At 39.4% G+C, this 14999-nt stretch overlaps 1 protein-coding gene across 2 annotated transcripts in view; it reads left to right on the top strand.

Annotated features, from left to right (window-relative positions):
• LOC114317178 (protein HOTHEAD) overlaps positions 1-13803 on the top strand; it is a 33016-nt gene extending 19213 nt beyond the window's left edge. The window contains exons 3-5 of one of the 2 annotated variants that reach the window (XM_028263878.2): positions 4420-4802; positions 5769-6295; positions 13630-13803. In XM_028263878.2, coding sequence (XP_028119679.2) covers positions 4420-4802; positions 5769-6295; positions 13630-13681 — 962 coding nt within the window. In that variant the 3' untranslated portion in view covers positions 13682-13803. Of the gene's footprint in view, positions 1-4416; positions 4803-5768; positions 6296-13629 lie in introns of both variants that reach the window. The other variant, XM_028263875.2, reaches the window with a different exon arrangement.
• The last annotated feature ends 1196 nt before the right edge of the window (positions 13804-14999 follow it).

Below are 14999 nucleotides of genomic sequence, written 5' to 3'. Positions count from 1 at the left end.
GTTGAATGTGCAAATTCTGACCGCACAGATGTGCCCAGAATATAGCAAATAGTTGGAAAGGACTATTGGATCATTGTGATTGAGCTCCAGATGGCTTAGGTTTAACTAAAGTAGAGCTAATGTTCAGATCAACCAAGTGCAACACAAACTGCGAAGCATAGGATGATTTCCTCATTTGCTTGTTGGTTCTTCTTTGGCAAAGCAGGGGATTTTCTGGCCAAATTTGGACTGGTTCGTAGGGCTTCATTTTAGCGCCATTTTGACGCAGTTTGTTGTATTGGATTCGTCTCGATGAGTACTTCACGTTGGGATGATCGAAACTTGATTTCAACAACTTTGAAAATTTGAGTGTTCTGAGGATTTGGCCTGTTTCGCAACTACCAGCGAACTACAGTTACCTCTTGTCTTCTTAGATTGGTGGGTTTGGACTCCTTTAGTTGACACGAGTCCTCTAGTATATTTAGATTTTGATTTCGGCAAGCCGAGATGCTAGTTATATGATGAGATAGTAGCGCCAAACAATGGTGTTGTACTTCCGAGAATTAAATCATGAGATTCGGGCCGAAAAGTTAGATGAATGAATAACTATAATTTTTTGTTCCAAGAATGTCCAATGTTGTGGAGCATGTTGCCAAGATGTGACGCAAAAAAGAGAATGACTAAATTTGTTCTCGGCATCGCGATTGTAGACAACATGATAAACATATATACGGGTACTGGTCGAGACAGTTACCATTGCCGACGAGCTTGACAATAGAGTTGTAGAGTGGCTACGCATTCAAGGTGGTAGCTACTCGGCGTTACCGCGGCACTGCCGACTGACCGGTGCTGATGTTGCCGAGTAATGATGTTTCGCCGAATAATGATGTTGCCGAATTGTGGGTTATATTGCCGAATTGTGGGTTATGTTACCGAATTGTGCCGAGTAAGCAATCTCATCGGGCTTTATTGTTGTAATTCGACTCTTTGATATTGCCGAATAGGCGTACCTGTGATAGCCGGATCTTGAGTCTGAGCTTATGATCACTACATAAGGATTTTGTTGGTGACCGGGCAAGCTTGTGATGGTTATTGTCAAGGATTTTGTTCATTGAAATGGACTGCTTAGATAATGTTTCCAATGCTCCCGTTCGGCAACCTTGTTATTTGTTGATCTCGCTGAATAATATTGTTGACCCAATCATAATGTATCAAGCCATCACCATGCAAACTTTAATAAAGTCCACACCTTTATGCATGTAAACTATAAATTCATTAAATTATATTGGAGATACAGATTTAGAAAACAGTAAACTCAAAAATATCAGGATCCACTCATTGTAATTAAAATTCTCTCCAGATTATTTTATTTTATGTTTGTTATTATTATTATTATTATTTATTTATTTGTTAAAAGATGACAAATGTTGCAAAAAAGTTCAAGTTGTGAGTCCTGCCCCAGTTGGCAGTAGATGGCCAAGGGGATGAATGAATGATTGGCGAAGATGGATGATTGTGGCCTAACTCCATGAGCCTACTGTTGAAATTTTATGTCAATCGAATACAATATGACCGTTGATCTATCACTGAGCGTCCCCGATTTGCCGATTTATTGATCCCAATCTGAGACTCAGAATTTGTAAATTTTGGACTTCAAAGATGGATTCTACACGGCAAAAACCTCGATGACAATCATGCCTGAAGTTATCAAACCGCCCGATTAACCAGAACGCGCTAAGATGTAATGGAGCACCTTGCCCTGAGAAGTGCATGATAAATCCTAATGTCATCTTCTTTATGCATCATGTCGTGAAATGCAGAATTGTTAGATTCAAAATCCTGACTATTAGCCCTTGTATCTCCCTATTTTTAAGTCTGATTGGCCTCATTTTTGCGGCATTGGATTCATCTCTCGTCCTAGTATTCATTCCATCATTTAGACGCCTCATTTTGCATTTGTTTGGATGCTGTCGGATCTCTAACAGTTGACTAAAAAAAAGATTGTGCTATTACTCTTTTCTTTCTTTTTTTCGGGCTTTTTTCCTCAACTAAAGTGTGGTCAACGGAAGAATGTGCATGGTGGGAGAATGTGCTTCGAAAAAAGAGCTTGGTGTTTCACGTTGTTAAATATGCACTGGGTGGCGAATAATCAAGGCCGTTCTCATTGCCAAAGGATAGAGCTCGGGGTTATAGATTTACCGAGTAGCTTTGTAGCTTTGCCGAGGAATTTGCTATGAGTTGCGACATTGCCGAAATGCATATGCATGGGCCCGAACGTTGAATATAAATGGGGGCTGTAACGCTACCGAGCAGCCTTGTTGAGTTGCCAACCAGCTCCATATGTTTTTAAACTCATGAACTTAGTGGCGTATGAACTTCGGGCTTTCACTTTTATGGATGAGTTTGATGATCAACCATGACCACTGATTGCTTGAGTTCAAGTTCCTTGTTGAGTGATGTTGCTGATGAGCTTTCTAGAGAGAGAATCTAGGTCCAGACTTGGGCCTTCTTGTTCTTCTACTACACATGGCAATGGTGTTGTCAAACTGTTTTGCGCTGGGTAAGTGGATCACTTGTGTTGACATTACTTCGGTTTCCATGACCATCCTCTTGGTGCTTGCCGAGCTTGGCCTGACTATTGGTGCCAATCGACACTTCTCTTAGCTTGCCGAAATACTTGGTTGGCGTTGGTCATCAGAGAAATGGTGTACTGAACTCTGTCTGTAAACATCTTCTAGCAAGGTATAATATTTGTAATTAAATTGAAGGTTATAGGCATATATGTATATAGAAATCATAGTCAAGACAATAGTTATTCAAAAAGAAAAGCTAGAGGTTCCATTTTAGAAGTGGGTTTCCCTGGGATCGCGCTTATATGGCATGTCGTGCGATTGGGTAACAAACTGAGGAATGACGGATTGGGGTCGGAGTTATTGAATTATTGTTGATCGGATTGGAATTTGACGAGACGGCCATAAGGATGACTACAGCGTTTCCGAACTAAAGTTGGGAAGAGTCGGCCATTCGGCTTGTTTGAACCATAACACAATTCTTTAATTCATGTTAATTGTTAGCACATGCACATATAAGTATATTGCAAGAATCAACTTTTGTGAGGCAATAATTTAATAAATAAAGACCCAGGGTGGGTTTGGCCAGGTAACCTTTTTTGTAAGGCCGAAAAGATGTTCTCACAAGGAAAAGCGCGAAATCCATTTTTAGAGAGAGAAAATCTAGACTCAATTGTAGATCCATTACCTTCGTCTTGTTCTTTAACTTTCCTAAACAAAATTAATATTTATTTGACAAAATCTGTGAGCATAAATATATAGACATATACATACATACATATATATATATATATATATACTAATATTCATAAACATAATCAAAAAGGGAGAAGACAAAGACCCAACAGTAGATAGTACACTGGTCCGAGTTCCTTAAGGGTGGTGTTTGCTCTGCTCTTCATTGAATTCTCAAACGATTCCTACAGACGGCACCAATTGTGAGATCAGGGAAATCCTCTCAAATGGATTGTAGAGATCCAACGAAACGATGAGCTTAGTCCCTGTATATCTGCAAAGATAAACATAGTCGGCGCTACCCAACCGGGGTTGCCGGCCGGACACTCCAATGATAAAGTTAGCCATTGAAATCAAAGAAGGAAGATGAAAAAAATGAAGAGTGTTTGTGTTTGTCTGCTAGAAAGATGAGGCCTACCTTACTCCTTAGGATGCCCTCTTTTTATAGAGACGGGGGGGTGTGATATTTGCTTGGTTGATATTTGTTTGGTGGGCTTGCATGTTTGGACTAGGCCCATTGTCAGGCCTTGTTTGGATTAGCCTAATAAGCTAATATCCTTTTTTTCTGGCTCCCACAAACGCTTATGTCTTATGGGCAACCGAAAATTGGGTTTCCAATTTATTGCATATTTCGATATCTTGAAGCAATGACATGGTCTAGTACCAACTTGAAATAATTTCTTAAAGTGACAACCTTATTTTGCCTATGTGAAAAAACAAAATGCCATTTTCTTAATTTGAAATAGTAATGAATTTATTTGTTTAGTTTATAACTATTAGACATGTAATAAAGAAATTTCATTACAATTACACATCGGTACTACATCATGGCAGGCACGGATGTCTATGTTTATTTATGTTATACATAAATTAAGAAATTGTCAGTGAATAAGTCTATAATTATAGAATCGAACATAATATATATATATATATATATATATAAATGTGAAACAGTAATTTAAAAAAAATTTAAATCTTACTAATAAATATCCAACATAGTCTCTACTTATGTATATTTGGTGTCTGATTCTGTATTGAATTTCTGTGTTCGCTACAGAACTGATCATTAATAAAAATCAATCGCAGTCATGTTTAATATTGCATTATTTCTTTTGTGATTGTAATATTACAGCAGAACAAGCAAAGCCAAAAGCTGATGGTGTGGCATTTAGAGATGCAAATGGAAAGATGCATAGAGCATACCTAAACAAGGGTTGTTCCATGAATGAAATTATATTATCAGCAGGAGCACTTGGGAGTCCACAACTGCTGATGTTGAGTGGTATTGGGCCCAAGCAACATCTCATGGCCCATGGAATAAAGGTGCTGGTTGACCGGCCCATGGTTGGTCAAGGAATGGCTGATAATCCAATGAATGCACTATTCATTCCAACTCTTAGGCCCCTTGAAGTCTCACTCATTCAAGTTGTAGGGATTCCCCAGTCCGACAGCTATTATATTGAGGCAGCTAGTGGTTCCTTGTTTGGCTATGCTCTTGCTCAAATGTCAGCAAATCAGGTTTGTTGTTTTTTAACAAATCACTTTTCATAAGCATATATATTTCATAAAAGGAAATCTTCGTTGCCATGAAAATTTGTGAAGAAAATTATCATGAACATAGAAATATATTTGAGATATGATGATTCCGTTTAAATTTCTAGATAAAAATTCTGAGTATGTAATATAACCAAGGTTTTGAAAAGCGATTGCTGTCACCGTAATGGTTACGGTGACGCGCTAGCAGTTGCGGAGCGTAAAGACCGTAGCATAACGGTCACGGTAACCGGAACCATAATTTTTTTTTCGCAATTTGAAGAAAACTTACTGATACACATATATATATATATATATATATATATTCTCTTTTCAGAATCACATTTATTGAGATTTAAAATAAATTTTGATCAAGTTTTGTTAATTTTTAAGTATGAACCAATATATTTCATATTTTCAAATCACTATAAAAGAAGATTTTTACATTTTATTTCTATAGTTAATAATTTTACGGATAATTGATTTTAAATGTCCACAAATTATTTTTTACCAATACTTGAACTAACTAAATGACAAATATTCACAATTATTATATGAAATGATTATAAAATAAACATTGTGCCACAAATTAAAATAAATAAATAAATTCATATAAGATTTTTTTTTTTTTTTGGATCACATGAGTATTTGTTCTTTTTTTAAGTTTTCTTAGAATATCGTAAAAGGGTGTAACTGTATCTAACAGAGCGTTATGGCCGTTATGGTACCGTCTAACAGACCGTTACGGCCGTTATGATACTACTACGGTCGTTATGTAACATCGAAACGGCCGGTATATATGTAAATTTCTGTCACACCATTATAGTAGTCGTAACGGGTGACGATAATCATTACAACCGTTAGGTACGGTTACGTAACGATTGCAATCGCTTTTTAAAATCTTGAGTATAACGATGCCAACATTACAAAAAATGGTTGACATTGTTGCAGATCAGACACAACTCCACAGCGCTTGCTAATCAAAGCTTCAACTCATTTCTGAACCCAGCTTCTCACATTGGAATCCTCCTAGAAAAGATCGCGGGTCCATTCTCAATGGGCCATTTGGAGCTTCAAACCCGTGATCCAAATGACAACCCGAGAGTAACCTTCAACTACTTCAAAGACCCCAAAGATCTGCAGAGGTGTGTTGAAGCCATGACAACCATCACTCAGATAATAGAATCAAGTGCTTTATCGAAGTTCAATTCATTGCCGGCAGAAACTCTTATGGGGTTGATGCTGACATTGCCGGTGAACATGAGACCCAGACACCTGGGTGCAGTATTGTCATTGGAACAGTTTTGCATAGACACTGTAATGACCATTTGGCATTATCATGGAGGTTGCCAAGTTGGGAGGGTGGTAGATAGTGATTATAAAGTGCTCGGCGTAGACGCATTGCGTGTTGTTGATGGTTCTACCTTTTATGGCTCTCCCGGAACTAATCCTCAGGCTACTGTTATGATGCTTGGAAGGTAATTAATCCTCATTCCTTTTTGTCACTATGATTTTGTGACATTTATTAGTCTTTTGGAATGTACACGCAGGAAAAAAAAAAAAAAAAAAATCCACAAAAATTTAGTGGAAAAAAAAAATCGAATTAGAATTGAACTTAAAATATAGATATTAAATTATTCAAATTAAAATAATAGGAATAAAAATAAAATATATATCAAACTATTGGGTGAAAAGTTATCCTTTCACTTCTTATGAATCAATACAACAAATATCATATATACAAGTAGGTCCTATTTTTTTATTAGGGTCAAATGCCCCTTTTTTGTAATTTGTATTTTGTATCAATTTGAAAGGTTCAGTTTTAATTTTATCACTTTTGTTCTTCAATTTTACATTGTGGCAATTTAAATCAATTAATAACATTTATTAAGAAATTGGATAGAAGTAAAAAATAATTGATTATTTAAAACTGAATGCCAACCCACAATCTCTTTGAGTGAAGTATTTTATCTCTTGATTTCATTGCAATTTCTAAAGGAGCATTTTTAATTAGACTAAAATAAAATAATGTGAAATATTCAGAAGTAGAATTTATTTATTTTTTTTTATCAGTAAAAAGGAACCTTTATAGATGCAAAAACCTAACAAGAAGAGAGATTACATCAACAAAGGAGGAGGGAGAGGAGTTTGGTGAGGAACCAAAGCCAAGAAGAAGAAGAAAATCACAGACAAGAACAGCAAAAGAAAACTAACAGACCAAAAGCAAACCGACAGCAAACCAAAAGCAGAAAACCAGCCCACTACGATTGACCTTGGGATTAACCAATACTCCTGGCACAAAACCAGAACAAGCCTTGCTAGTGACCTTGGCAATATGATCAGTCAATAGCAACCAGACCTGACCAAACCAACCAGAATAACCCAACCCCAGCAATCAACACAAACCAGAACCAGAATTCACCATTGCATATCTTCACCGAGCAATTCACCACAAACCTGAGTAATTCACCAAGGCTGAAGCTGCAATGCAGCGATTGGAGTGCTGCTGCAACAAATCAAAAGCCCCACCAGCAGAACCAATGCAGTAGCAACCAAATAGCAACCAATGCAATCCCAGCAATTCACCACAAACCTCAAGGGGCCAACCTGATCTGATAAAGATTGGACACGATGTCATGGACTGAATAATTCACCACCACATGGCATTTGGTCCACAAGGCTATCTGCACCTTAATTTTCTCGCACAAATCTTGAATGTTGAGATGAGCACCCTTGAACACGCAGTCATTCCTCAGCTTCCAAACAGACCATAGCACAACAGCGGGGACAATCTGCCACGCTTTGGGTAACCAGCCTTTGAACCTACCTCCAGCCCACCAATGTAGCAGGTCTGCTACTGATCCTGGTATGGCCCAAACCTGATCCCACCAGTCAACCATAGTAGACCAACACTTCCACACTAGAGGGCAAAACAAAAGAACATGATCGACAGTTTCCACCTCAGCTTTACAGAGAACACAGAGAATGTTTGCATTCGTATCAATAGCCCCTATTCTTTGAAGGAAGGAAGTAGTTTTTACCCTGCCACGCCAAGCCAACCAACAAAGGAACTGCATTTTTGGAGGAGCAAAGCTTACCCACACCCCCGGAGGAACACCCAGACCAAGGCCCCTAGCTGCGACCCTCCACCTCCACACAGATGCAACTGTAAATTGCCCTGACTTCTCTGCTGCCCAGAAGCAGGAATCCTCAATATTATATCTTAGAGAAAGGGATAGAACCAACATCCCTAGCAGCCTCTGCACCTCCTCCTCTTCCCAAGCTAGTAAATTCCTTCTAAACTGAAGTTGCCACCCCCCTAGGGTGCTCTTCTTTGCACTAATTTGCTGCAGAGACTCCTCCTTCTCTGTTGATAAACTAAATAATCTGGGGAATTCAACTTTCAAGGCTCTGCTTCCCAACCAAGCGTCATCCCAGAAGTTGATTGTCCTCCCATTACCAATGATGATTTTGACCTGATCAAAAAAGATAGCCCCTAGCTGCTGATTGACCATAGAAAGCTGTGAGATGTCCTTCCACACAATTGAAGTTCCACCTGATTGATTTACCAGGGGACTCCAACCCCCTCCGATCCTACCATACTTAGAGCACACCACAGATTTCCACAAAGCCTTGTCATCCCTACTGAACCTCCACCACCACTTCAAGAGCAGACACTCATTTACCTCTCCTAGATCCCTCACTCCCAAGCCTCCTTAACTCTTGCTCCTGGTAACCTCTTTCCATTTCACTAGGTGCACTTTCCTACTGGTTGCAGATCCCCCCCACAGAAAATTGGCCTGCAGTTTAGAGATAATCTTTACTACCCCTCTAGGCATTTTGAAAAGAGACAGGAAATAGATCGGCAAATTGGATAGGGCTGATTTAATCAAAGTTAGTCTACCAGCAAAGGATAATAACTTTCTCTTCCAAGATGAAAGTTTCTTTGAATTTTAGCTACAATTGGGGCCCAAGTGATCTTCCTGCTGGGATTGGACCCTAAAGGCAAGCCTAGGAAATTAAACGGCAGCTTCTTGGAAAAACAATTCAGGATCTTAGCAAACTCCTTGGATTGATCATCCTGGTAGCCCATCCCACACACAACACTCTTATGATAATTGATCTTTAAACCAGATATCACCTCAAAGCACCTCAACACCCTCTTTATATTCAAAATTTCATCCTTACCACCTTCACAAAAAATAATAGTGCCGTCTGCGAATTGTAGGTGTGAAATACCCAACTGGTCAGAGCCTACAATAGCACCTTTAAACAAGCCCTTCTCTGTTGCCCTTTTCAATAATAGATTAAGACCTTCAGCTGCCACGATGAACAAAAAAGGGGCTAAAGGATCCCCTTGCCTTAAACCCTTCTGGGGTTGAAATTCCTCAGTAGGTGAGCCATTGACCAATATAGACACCTTAGCTGTTGAAATACAAGTTTTCATCCACCTAATCCATCTTGCACCAAAGCCGAAGTTACCCAACATTGACAATAAGAACTCCCAATTTAAAGAGTCATAGGCTTTCTCAAAATCCAACTTCAGTATAATGCCTTTCTTTTTAGCTCTTCTCCACCCATCTACAACTTCATTGGCTATCAATACACCATCTAAAATATGTCTACCACTTAGAAAAGCTGACTGCACCTCGCTGATCACAGCTGGAAGCACCTGCTTTAACCTACTAGATAGAACCTTGGCCAAGATCTTGTAAATAGAGCTAGCCAAACTAATAGGCCTATAATCACCCAAACCTACAGGGCTATCCTTCTTAGGAATGAGCACAATGAAAGAACTATTTATCCCGCTTGATAATTTTACATTTGAGTGGAATTCCTGAAAAAATTGAATTATTTCACTTTTCATAGTAGACCAACACCTCTGAATGCATGCGAGATTAAATCCATCTGGCCCAGGGGCCTTGTTCCCATCACAATCTTTAATAGCTGCCCAAATCTCATCCTCGGAGAACAATGTTTCAGATTAGCTGCAGCCTCAGAACTTATTACATCAAAAGGACCTGATAACTTAGGCCTAACAACCCAATTCTCTGAAAACTGATGCCTAAAGTGCCTGGTCATAGCTTGTTTGATTAGAGTAGGGTCCTCAAGGTTCACCCCCTCCACACAGACTAAGTCTAACATATTCTTTCTTTGCCTCCTGCTGGCCATTATATGGAAAAATTTAGTGTTTTTATCACCATTTCGAGCCCATAGCATTCTGGACTTTTGGTGCCATAGACTCTCCTTATTTCTACTTAGATTCCACACCAAACTTCTAGCTTCTCTTCTACTTCGAAGCTCCACGTCAGTCAAAGGCCTGATTTCTGCCTTCAAGTCCCAATCATGCAATTCCTCTTCGGCTACTTTTAATTGAGAGTCAATGTTACCAAACACCTCCTTGTTCCACACCTTTAAATGAGATCTTAAAATTCTTAGCTTACTCAGTAGTTTAAACCCTGCCCAACCTGAAACATGACTATTCCCCCAGATCTGTTGAACTTCAGGCAAGAAGGAAGGATGTGACAGCCAAGGATTTAAGAGCCTGAAAGGTTTGGGACCCCAGTCCCTATCATCCTCCTTCAGCAAAATTGGGCAGTGATCTGAAATGGTTCTAGGGAGACCCCACTATTTGAAAGAAAACTTTTCCAGCCATCTTGAATCTAGCAAAAATCGGTCTATCCTACTCCATCTTTCCCCATCTAGAGCATTACACCAAGTAAAATGTCTACCTAGCATAGGCAAATTAGAAAATTCCAATCTGTCTATAAACTCATTAAAATCCTTCATCCTTCTCTCTCTCTTCTTGAACACCCTATCCTCTCGCTCATAAACCTGATCTCATTGAAGTCCCCACCCACGCACCATGGGTTTGAATAATGAGGGTACACACTCACCAGAGCATCCCATAATTGACTCCTTCTCAGGACCTTGTTTGGGGCATAAATATTAACAATAACACAGTCAAAAGAAAAACATGTTGAACATGATATTAGGATGAAATTCCTACTGCAACAGCAATCTTTAAGCTGGAAGACATCTGGTCTCCAGATGCACAAAAGACCACCAGCACTGCCATCTAGATCCACCCCTAAAAAATCCATCTCTTCATATGGCCTAATGGTTTTCACAAAAAACTCATCCAAAGTACTTCTTTTAGTTTCTTGCAGTAACAAGACATCTACCTTCTTGTCCTTCACCAAATTTTTGATTTTCCCCCTTTTTTCTGGCCTTCTCAGCCCTCTCACATTCCAAGATAAAATCTTCATAATAACACATGCATGACACACCCAATTCCCCCATTGTTAGACTGCTAATTTCTGTTTGCCCTTTCAGCACCTGCTGCTCTTTCCACATCCTTCTCTTCTAGCTCCACTAACTTGCTCACAACCTTATCTTCTTGGCCATGGAACTGCAGCCCCAGTATACTTCCTACCTTCAGAGTTTTCTTAGCCTCTTCTAACAAATTTCTCCTTCTAATTCTCGAGCCATTCTGGGATGAAGATGACAGAGATGAAGCCACGGCTACTGCAGAAGTTCTGAAGAAAGCACCTCTTGAAAATCCCATACTTCGGACCACACCTTTCTGTCTGCTAGTACTACCAACTACACGCCTGCCACTCTTTGCAATGGGGCCTTTCTTCCAAGGATGGCAGGCTTTGTGTGTTGTAACATTCTTACCTTTACTGCTGCCATCAACCTTCTTTCCCAATTTCGTTTGAATGGATTGAATCAAATTGGGCCTAAGACTGAATTGGTCCATACTATCACCCAAGTTTGGGCCCACTTGCTTATTTGATCCACAAAGTTGGGGCCCAATCTGCACTCCCTTAAGAAAGACCTCCAGATTAATGTGTGGTTTGTCCCCTTCTGGACCATGGAAGCCTTTTGTTGGCCCAGAAGTGCATGTATCCCCATTAAGATTTTGAATCTCGTTCATCATGACCACCTTTGTGTTGACTTGCTGAATTAGACTGCCCTCGTTGGAAAGCGCACCTAAATTGCCGTTCCCCATACATCCTTGAGTTGCACCTACGGCTATTGCATGCTTGCCATCATTTCCCCTGCCTAACACCTCTACTCTGGCTGGCATTGTCTCCATCACACTGCTTAATCCATCTGAGCCTCCCTCCATGCCTACCACCTTTCCTGAAGAAGCTTGCTTAGTATTTCTTCTACACTCACCATTACTAGACAGTTGGTCGACCTCTTCTCTGTCGCTGGTTTGGATCTGAACATGGTTCTTGCTTGTGCTAATGATGGTGCTATGACATAAACACCATGGAGGTTCCTCACAGACTCTCACCGGAATTAGCTTACCTCTACACTCTAAATAAACGGTTGTATTGATCATCTCCATGCACCTCGTGAGCACACGAACTCTTCCTTGGTGGAAGGTGCTAGGATTAATTATATCTTCCTGAAATTGAACCACTGAACCTCAATGGCTAGCTACACTGCGAAAGGTTGTGACACTCAAAAGGTTAATTGGTATACCAAAGCAATATAACCATACACACTTCTCCTGCTCTACAAATTGACCTTTCTCCCATTCTTCAACTGAGTCGCACCACTTCTGATCCCAGTCTTCCAACTGAGCCTTCCCTTCCTTCATATGCTGGACGAAGCTAAATGTTAGCAGCACTAAGTTGCCTCCACATTCCCTAGCAACCACATCCGTCAACCCTCTGATACACAACTCTGATCTGAAATCCTTAAAAGCTCGAAAACTTCTCATTTTCACAACTAGGCTTTCATACAGCCATCCATTACCTTCCTCCTTGGCCTTGATTACCACCTTGTCCTTGTCAGTTGAGCCAGCACTAACCAATGCCTCTGCATAAGTCTTCTTGCCACCATGATGTGGCCTCTGCTACAAATGAGCCCTCTGCAGAATCCTCGAACCATCTTCATCTCTGAATGGGCCCCTTTGCTCCATTGGACCGAGAGTTTGGGATTTTTGGTACTCTGCCCTTTTAACCATTAAGGCCTTGTTATCACACCACAAGCCAACGGCTATCTGGATCGCCATATCTGCCGCCACTTCACAGTCGTATCTGACGAACCCACATCGAGATCTTGTTGATTTCCTTCTCTTCCCTGGGATGAACACATCCTTAACTATGCCGAACTTGCAAAATAGGCTAAATAACCCTTTGGGATCCATGGATTCAGGAATGTTATCCACAAAAATAGTGACCAACCCTCCCTCATTGCCAGGTCGTCTCTGCCTTACCACCTTTTTCCTATGAATCACTGGATTCCAACCACCTCTTTCCATCTGATATGATTCTCCATCTCTTTGTTCAATCTTCTTTGGATGAGATATTATAAACATAAATTTCATGTGTTGTTCGAGTTCCCACCATATTTTCCACAAGGGGTTGTTAAATTTTGGAATTTTCATAGGCATGGGCCAGAAGTAGAATTTATATGACACGAGGGAAAAAGTAATTCTCAAAAATTTGAGGCAGGGTACGAGCACCTGCTGGTGGGCCTAAATTGGCTCCGCCGCTGGCAGTGCAGATTCACACAGAAAATGAATAAATAAAATAATGATTTAAATAGGTATATTTTTTATTTTTTATAAAAATATATGCAAAAAAATAGAGTGTTGATGTGATCCAAATAAATACACTTATCAAAATAAGTGTACTTATTTAGTTTATGCTAAATAATATTTTAATTAAAATTAAGATTAGCGAAATTAATCTGTCAGTAATATTTTTTTCTTGTGATTACGATTGCTGAGCTTTATAATATGAGGCTTCATTATTGTAGAGGTTGTAATCTTGAATTGTTTGTGGTGCAGGTATATGGGACAAAGAATTCTGCAAGAGAGATTTCGAAATGGGAAGAAGTAGAAATGATACTAATTGCTTTGTTTATTTTCAAACATGATGTGTTTTTAGTAACTTTATGAATTTATTTGCGATCAATTTGGTCTAATATATGAAATAAAGAGAATTTATAATTTGCAATTGCATTGTTGGCGTGTCATGTATTCAAGCAAGAAAATGTTCCAGTGTACCGTATGCAAGCCTACACAAATTTAATTTTGGGATTACAAAATTTTGTTTTTATAAAGCAATCCAGTTAATTTTGTTGGGGAAAAAAACCCAAATAAGACAACAATGACAAATTTAGGTTAAACTCGGATCTGGGTGCTAAAATTTTGACCAAAAAAGTGGCTTTGAAAACAAAATATTATGAAATAGAATAATTACAAAAATAAAAGTATTGAAAAGTTGACAGCCCTAAAAACATAAAAAATTGCCAAAAAACATCTTAGGTCACAACAATGAGGTACGCTTTAACCATTAGACTGCTTTTAACGAATACGAACATTTCAAAACTAATTGAAATATAGGCACTTTGAAATTAATTCACCAATGTTAGCAGTGATGTTGGGATTCGGGAATCCCTTTCAGGATGTTCAAAACAAACCGCACACAAAAAACAAAAGCAAATTTAATGTGATTCAGCTCAATACCTACGTCCATGGGAGAGAAACCAAATTTCACTATAATAATGGAAAGAATAAAAAAAGATTACAATGAAGAAGGAAACTCTCTCTCACTCAACTCAACAATCAGCTCCCCTTATCACACCGTTGGAGCTCCATCTCTGCCATAGAGGGTCACTCTGTTATAAGGGGTCTCTCTATTTAGAGAAACTACTTTTCACTATAACAATGAAAAGAATACAAAAAGATTATAATGGGGAAGGATACTCTCTCTCTCACTTAACTCAACACTCAGCTCCCTCTATTACATCGACGGAGTTCCCTCTCTACCACAAAGAGTCTCTCTGTTTCTCTCTCTTTCTACAGTTTCCCACTAGTTTTCTCACCTCTTACCTCTCCCTCCATTCTCTCATTTATACACCCCCAAGAAAAATGTGAAAGTTTAGTTGGCAACCACCTCTTATTTCGGCTGGACGGTGGCTGCCATTGTTGAACCATCTTGAAGCTTCCATTCTAGCACATGGTAAGCCTCCATTCTTGACAAATGAAATGGAGAAGGAAGAAAAGAGGATCACCCCTTTCACATGGGATGACCTCTCAACAATCACCCATTCAGCCCATGTGAGGTGATCCACAACAAAACCTCCTACCTATCCTATCACGCCTATAACTGGCATAGTCTGTATCTCCACACTAAGACACCTATACCCCTTGAC

Source organism: Camellia sinensis, chromosome 1, assembly GCF_055761805.1.
Source record: "Camellia sinensis isolate YWXY chromosome 1, ASM5576180v1, whole genome shotgun sequence".
NCBI lineage: Eukaryota > Viridiplantae > Streptophyta > Magnoliopsida > Ericales > Theaceae > Camellia > Camellia sinensis.
This window is presented reverse-complemented; position numbering and strand designations above follow the sequence as displayed.